An 8087-nucleotide genomic window follows, 5' to 3' on the forward strand; every position below is an offset into this window, starting at 1 on the left:
TAACTTTAAATGATGCTCGGGATGTTGCAGATTTTCTTGTTTGTTCCTTGATGGTTAATGCTGTATATTTTTTGAACTAGTGTTTACATACTGGTTGTCCCCTTTTTTTCAATCACAAAAGTATTTGTTTCTAATATCTAGATATACTGTAGATGTATCGGAAGGATTGAGCATCTTCTTCTTGGTCTGCCTATATTGAAACGCTATTCACTGTCGAATAGGGTCCTTTTTTTTTTTAATGATACCTTGTATTGTGGTCGGACAATATTGAAACGTTATTCACCATACTGGTTTAGTAATATGAATGTACCGGATGTGCTCTTATGTGTCGTTTGGTTGCTGGTTAAAGTTATGCAGGGATTAGTTATGCAGGGTTTTGTTATCCATGGTTTAATTATGAAGGGATTATGTTAGGATTAGTAATATATGCTGTAATGTAGAGATTTTTCATAGACCTACGTTTTATATATACCAAATAGCACTAAATATAATCAAGAGTCAAACAATCATGCTAAGAATGACATCTAAAACATGACATATATTTCCAGTATCAGCATACCAGTTATAATTATATGTGGAGGTGCATCTATTTTATGGTGTTCTATACAACTAGAATCTACTACTTCAGCCGTACAAAGAATATTAGCGATTCATAAGAGAAGCTGAGAATGTCTTGTTGAGATCAATAATTGAACATATTCATTGTGCATGTAGCCTACCTAGCAAGAAAGAACCAACTATATTGTATAAAGATGATATATATTGTATGCATATATCAGCTGATGGTAGGATTCAACAAAGAAGACATGAGGAGATATTTTTATCAAAAATTGATAGTATTCACAGGAAAAGTGAGATTTTTGTTCAACAGATTCACTTAAGTGACTATCTTGTTGATTTTCTTATCAATGCGCACTTCCTATTGTACATGCTGATCTACTCTGGATCTTCCCACTACAGGTATTAAGAACCTAGTGTATGAAATTGGAATGCGACAACTCATAAATCTTAATTGATGTCTTCACTAGGGAGAGTAAATATGCACATCTTTACCAAGGATTTTTTCCACTGGATTTTTCCCGAGTAATGATTTTAACGAGACAATATTCCATCACATATTCTATAAAGAATTAGGTATTCTTTTTCATCCACCATGATATTTTTCTTGTAATGCTTTAATGAGGCATATTCTTTAATGCATAGACATCTATAGAGGAGTACTATGAATACAATTATTTGTGAATGTTCATTTGCATTATTAACTCCACACCTCTTCATGCTAACTATACCCCTTCCTACTCCACTCTGATGTCTATAACCCCCACTAGTACTGCCTAATAGTGCCTATAATACTCATAATCGCCATTACTCACAACTATATAAATGTTGGCGACATCCTTTGGCGTTCAGCAATGTATGACTATTATTAGATGCATTCGGTTAATCTTGTGAATAATAGAAAAGGAAGAAAAAAATGTCTTGCTCCGACAAGGCAGTTTAGGTTCCACACCCGTGTCAACACGACACTAGTATGTATGTGAATATGTGATCCGTACCGGATCTAGTAAAATAATTTTGGATACTTTGACCTCGACGGACGGAAGAATTCAAGACGAGATACAATTTGATTCCCGAAATCAGAACCAAAACTAGGATAAATTTGAAGAAAACAGCACATCTTATCTAGGAAATCAATCCTTTACTTATCTACAACTTGAGAATAAAAAAGATATCCGCACTTTACAAGTTATAGGTAAGTAGGAGTGGCAAACGGGCGGGCGGGTCGGATATGGTTCGGGTCAAAAACGGGTAATGAAAAAGCGGATCAATTATCCAGCCCGACCCATATTTAATACGGATAAAAAATGGATTAACCGGCGGATAATATGAGTTACCCATATTATCCATCACTTCTTGTATATGATCACTTTTGGGAGAATTCTTAGTCTCCCTAACTTGAGGAACCCCGAATTTGAGGCTTTACAAATGTAAAAGTTAGACCCATTGGTTATCCATTGGTTACTCATTGGTTATCCATTTTCTAAATGGATAATATGGTTCTTATCCATATTTGACCCGTTTTTTAAAAGTTCATTATCCAACCCATTTTTTAGTGGATAATATGGGTGGTTGACTGTTTTCTTTTAACCATTTTGCCCCCCCTATACGTAAGTATTCCACAAAATTACTCATAATTTAGAGATATTTTTATTTTATTAACATTTTGAATTGTTTTTAGCCAGGATTCCCGCACCCGTATTCGTGCTAGGATCCGTATCCCCAAATCTTAGAATTTATATCTCGAAGGATCCAAGCTCTAGACCATACTCGTGTCGGCCACCCAAACCCGTATCCGAGCAACTTAGGTCTCAATATCTTTCTATCTTTTTTTCATCTTGCTATCTTTCTTAGAATTAGTGTTTTCTTAGTTTTATTTCATAACTTGAGAAATAATGGCTCAAGCTACAATTTTAACACCCAACCGGCACAAGTATTGCTTCTTCCAACGGATTGCTCTCCAGCTCAGTTTAAGAACAAGAATAGTGATGTCTTCTTCATATTGATACCTCCCAATTGGTTGTTTCTGAACTTCCCCGCAAATATGAGAAATTCCTAGTGTCCCTGGCACAGCCATATTTGCAGATCGACCAGCTAATATTTGGATGAAGAACAGACAGCAAAACAGTTTAAATGACTCAAGCTAAGAAAACTGGTGCATGCTTAGCCAATACTGAATGAATCCAAGTAGAGAAATCTATCTCCCCAATTTTCTCGTGAAAGGGAGTAAAGAAGCATACTGGGCTTTCTCAAACACCCACCATGATACAACATACGTAACTCAAGATCAGTCCAAAGGAAAAACGTGAAAACCTAACCTCTGTTCCGCTGTTTTATATGCACAGCATGATGAATTGGTTAAAATGAAGAGAGACCAGCAATTTGTCGGAATTTCTCATATGATACCCAGAATACAAATTGCCAAGGGCCAAGTCTTGCCCATGTAGGAAAGAATCCCTTCCACAATGCTTTGACTCCTTCAATTCTGACAGTTTTGACAAGACAATCATAGGAGTTTCTATACTTATTCTTCCCTTGCTTGTCAGCAGCCTGATTCATCATTCTTGTCTTAATTACATCTGCCGGACAACTCAATGTAGTAGCTGACAAGCCTGACATTATAGATGATAAAGTGTGTGCGTAAATATTATCATTCGCTATGTTGTTGTTGATAACAAAGCGCTTTGCATGATCATAGCATGCCAATTCTCCCATGTTAACTAAGAAAGCTCTTTGGACATTTGGGAACACGCCTTTCCAAAGTTCTCGGAAGCCTTCAGTCCGAATAATTTTGTTAAAAGCATCAAATGGCCCACAATATCGAGGTTCCATACCCTGACTTGCCATTCTACTGTCTGCTTGCATCCTAACTTTGACAAGATCAGCTGGGCTTGCCACAACCTGAATCACAAGAAGACAAACAACTATGACATGTTCCACAACGAATGTCCCCGAAGGGAATTGAAAGCTTAAGCACAACAAGCTAGTAAACTAAAAAGTTTTTGCATACTCACTTATTTATTTTTCTCCTTTAATCTCTTTTTCTCTTTTTTCCATTTTCTTTTTGTGGGGACAAGTAGCCTAGCATTATCAACATTTCTTTTATCAACTTAGCATTAGCTGATCATACTTTACATTCTTCCCAACATGCAGAAAGCTACAGAAATGAAAAACATAAATAAGATAATGTCATGTGAAATATTGTTAAAGATGACAAAATTAAAGATGAGAAGACGAAGGGTTTTTCATGATACCATCTTTGGCGGAGAGATAAAAGTAACTCGTTTCTATAAAATAACAGAGTGATAAATTCAACAAACATCAACGAATAAGAGCTTCATAGACCCTTACAAGGGCACCTATCAGCATCTATCTCTAGGTATAGTAAAATTTCAAAACAAAAGGAAACTATTCTAAAGAATGTTTAAGACAGCTCACTTTATCTCGGAATGAACAAATTAATCAAAAAAAACAACTATAAAAGAGCCTTGTATTCCTCTGTTCCAACAAACTAACAACTTATGACAAGTATGCAACCAAGTTTTGTTCCAGTGATCACCAGTTTCTTCATCTGTTTACTCCAAAGTCTCAGGTGCCACCAAGGAAACAAAGAACTGACAAAGTAACCAACAATCTAATAGAGAGATTGCTCTTCCCTAAAGAGCATATATAAGTTGCTCAACTGAATTCAGATCATGATGAATCCATAAAAAAGACACACTTGTCCATCTCCTGTATTTTTAATGTGAAAGAGGATCTGACTTTAATCTGTATTAATTAAACATTTACATTTTCGGAATTCATGTAAATATCTCTAAGAACATGGCACAGTAGAAGCAAATACTTAATACCAACTAGTAGAGGTTAAGACTTAGTTCTTCAGAAGAGTATTTCTATTTTGTTTAGAGTCATGGATGTCAGTGTAGGTACAAATTTTATACTTAGAGTACCCCTGGCACAAGAAACTCCTAAATTTCCTTAAAAGAAAAATTAGTTAGTGTTATGGCTACAAAAGATTCATATAGCTAACCCAACTGATTCGCCATTGCGGCATAGATGATTGGTTTGAATCCCGTTTATTTTACTCTAAGTTTCTAATCAGTCCTGTTGCAACTTGCAACCACCTTGAAGCCATTTCTGCATCAAGCATTAAGGCAAGGCTCTATTGCACTGAATCTTTTAACTAGGTAGATATACAAATCCAATAGATGTAGACCAGCAAAAAAGCATTTAGAATCTACTTGGTAGGACTAGAAACATCTCCACTGTAAGCATTCTGATTAAAAAATCTTCTCCAGAAGCATTTTCTAATCGTCTTTTTAGTGTTTTAAGTCATGAAAAATCTTCTCCAACTGAAAGAATCTTGCAACATTAAGGGGATATGAGCTCTGACCACTCACTGCATTAGTCATCCATCCAACTCTAACAACCACATTAAAGAATACTGCAGTAACCATCGCATCCGACCTGCCACAAATTTTATCAGCACCCAGAACCACAATTGCTGCTGCCACCTTCCTTCACTACTATCAGCAACCCACTACTATCATCAGTAAGCTCCCAAGTCAACATAGGAAAATGGTAAAGAAAAAAGTTTCAATGAAAGACATTTCCCTGAAAGAATCTCACTCCATCTTAACCATTTGTACTCAAACTCTTACCAACTAAACATAATACTTTCACCTTCTAACAAAAAGTTGTTAATCCTTTAGAACATAAACAGAAATTTCTTTACACACGCCGCAATAGAGAAGTTCATCAATCCAACTGCAGGAAAGCATAACCACATACTCCCACCTCCACCTCCCAATATTTGACCTACTTTAAATGACAAACTTCTGCTATCTACTCAGTCAAATTTAACATAATTTAAAACCACTCTGGTTCGGAATATTTAACTCCTTTGCCATCTTGGAATGTCAAAATATTTGAGATTAGTCCACTAATGATTGTCTGATACAAACTTCAACAACTTTTCAATTATTCAAATTCGCTTAACTATTTAAAGTTCAAATCTTGAATGATGTTTTCCTTATCAAACTACTTTTTCCAGCCAAATTTTAATTACACATTCTACCACTGCCACTACTACTAATATAATACATAAATCAATTTAAAAAGTTACCTCCATGTCTAGTCAAATTCCGACATATAAAATGAAATGAGTTAGTGCTTTATACTATTATTTCAAATTTCATGTGACATCTTCTCAATTAACTTGTTTACTTTCAGCATTTCGAACTTTTCTTAATAAAATTCAGCATAATAATCAACTCAATTACGGAAGAAGAGAAGTAAATCAGACCAAGTTAACACGATATCTCAATTCATTTAGCTCAATACAACAATATAATTTCAAAAATCAGTGAGATTTAAATTTATTATTTACCTGAGCAATAACACCAGATAATCCACCAATTAAGGCTTTGCTAGACAGAGAAAGAGTATGATCAGCAGGAACCAAAAAATTCCGCAAAAATTCATAATTCACGATTCGGATTGGAGTGTAAAATAAATGTCTTATAATTGCCGGTGATAATCCTTTGTATAGTCCTAAAGCACCGTCGTTTTTTAAGATCTCTGCTACTAATCGAACGGCAGATGTCCGGCGAGATGAGGCGAGAGATTCGCCGTGGAGTTGAAGCCTCGTCTTTATGAGGTCAATCGGAAAAGTTGCTGTTTCCGCCGCCATCGCCGATATTGCTGTTAGAGCTATCTTTGATGTATGGGCTTTCCGACCGTCATTGAGCTCTTGGGCTTTCATTGAGCTAGAGGTCTATGCGGAGGCGTACGCATCAGTGTTATTGGACGCTTAAAGTTCATAGTCATTTTTCTGTTCTGCAAGACTGCAATTGAAGAATAATTACTAGGAGTATTTTAATATTTCAGTTTCTACAAGTAAAATTCGAAGATTGCTATTTTTAGTTACGAAATTATAAAGTGGCTAGCCCACGTTACGGGTGGCAATTTAGACCAAGCTCATCTCATTTAACCCGCTCAACCCGTTTAAGGTTGGCTGGTTATTAACCCGTACATATATTGAACTTAACTAATCTTGGCCGGGAGGTAAAAATTACACGGGGCGTTCTATTTGGTCGACCCCATTTAACGTATACCCTTTTTTTTTAAAAGTTTTAACTTGTACCCACTTTTTAAACAACTTCAGCTCCCTTTCTCCTCCTCATTCTCCTCCTTCGTTTTCTTCTTCTTCTTCTTTCTTCTGCTGTTGTTGGTGCTGCTATGAAACTTCAGTTCATGGGATGATTGCCATAAGTATGTTTATCAGATTATTTAAAAATAAATTATAAATAATTACGTAAGTTAGTAGACAATAATTTATGAATATTTCCACGTACGGGAAGTTTAAGGTCACACTTAGTGATTCTTTTCATGATAATTCTGTTCTTTTCACGTTTATTGTTTCCAAAATTTTATGATTTAGATACTGTTGGCAATCTGATTATTTTATAGTAGTCTGATTATAACAAAACTAATGAATCCAGGACAAAAAAAAATTCAGCTTATTTAGTGCTGAAGTTTTTACAAATGAACTAAATAACTTCAGCATCTTTTGCTGAAGTTTTTGAAAAAGCTTATCCAGGACAAAAAAAACTTCAGCTTATTTAGTGCTGAAGTTTTTATAAATGAACTAAATAACTTCAGCATCTTCTGCTGAAGTTTTTGAAAAAGCTTATCCAGGACAAAAGAACTTCAGCTTATTTAGTGCTGAAGTTTTTACAAATGAACTAAACAACTTGAGTATCTTCTGCTGAAGTTTTGAACAAGCTTTATGACAAAACTAAAGAATCCAAGACAAAAAAACTTCAGCTTATTTAGTGCTAAAGTTTTTATAAATGAACTAAATAACTTCAGCATCTTCTGCTGAAGTTTTTGAAAAAGCTTAATGACAAAATTAATGAATCCAGGACAAAAATACTTCAGCTTATTTAGTGCAATTACAAACCAAAATTTTAGCAAATAGAGAACAAAACTTCAGCTACTATGCTTAAGTTCAGCAATTACAAACAAAAACTTCAGCAAATACAGAACAAAACTTCAGCTACTATGCTTAAGTTCAGCAATTACAAATAAAAACTTCAGCACGTTTGGTTCAGCACGCTTGCTACTTCAGGCCCGTCTACTAGAATGCTGAAGTTTTGCGTGATTGCCTTTGCTACTTCAGCCCTGTATGCTGAAGTTACGCGAAAAAGTGGGTATGCTTGCAATTTTTTTTGCAAAGCGGGCACAAGTTAAAACGTGACCCAAAAAGCGGGTATAGATGCAAATGCCCCGACCTGGAGGTATTAATCGAACCGGGTCAGGTTACTAATAGCCCGATTCGACTCGGTTCAGCACGGGTCAGCCCGGTCCGATAAGGGCTGGGACGGGTTGGCTAGGGTAGGGAGTTGTTCCAAACGGGGGCGGATTTTTTTGGTGTCGGTGCCCCAGAACCCGGCTAGCCCAGTAACCCATTCACGGGTTTTAATCGCGTTCCAACCCGATTTACGTTGCAACTTTCTTTTTATTCT

The 8087-nt window shown here is 35.9% G+C and overlaps 1 protein-coding gene across 1 annotated transcript; it reads right to left on the bottom strand.

The window, feature by feature from the left end:
* Positions 1 to 2692: 2692 nt before the first annotated feature.
* LOC109214948 (mitochondrial uncoupling protein 3) lies at positions 2693 to 6447 on the bottom strand. The gene is made up of 2 exons (XM_019378927.1): positions 5948 to 6447; positions 2693 to 3459 (listed from the first exon to the last, which is right to left on the bottom strand). Exons 1-2 carry the CDS (start codon positions 6320 to 6322, stop codon positions 2917 to 2919), a joined length of 918 nt encoding a protein of 305 aa, XP_019234472.1. The 5' UTR covers positions 6323 to 6447; the 3' UTR covers positions 2693 to 2916.
* Between the last annotated feature and the right edge of the window lie 1640 nt (positions 6448 to 8087).

This window comes from Nicotiana attenuata, unplaced genomic scaffold (genome assembly GCF_001879085.1).
Source record: "Nicotiana attenuata strain UT unplaced genomic scaffold, NIATTr2, whole genome shotgun sequence".
Taxonomy (NCBI): Eukaryota; Viridiplantae; Streptophyta; class Magnoliopsida; order Solanales; family Solanaceae; genus Nicotiana; species Nicotiana attenuata.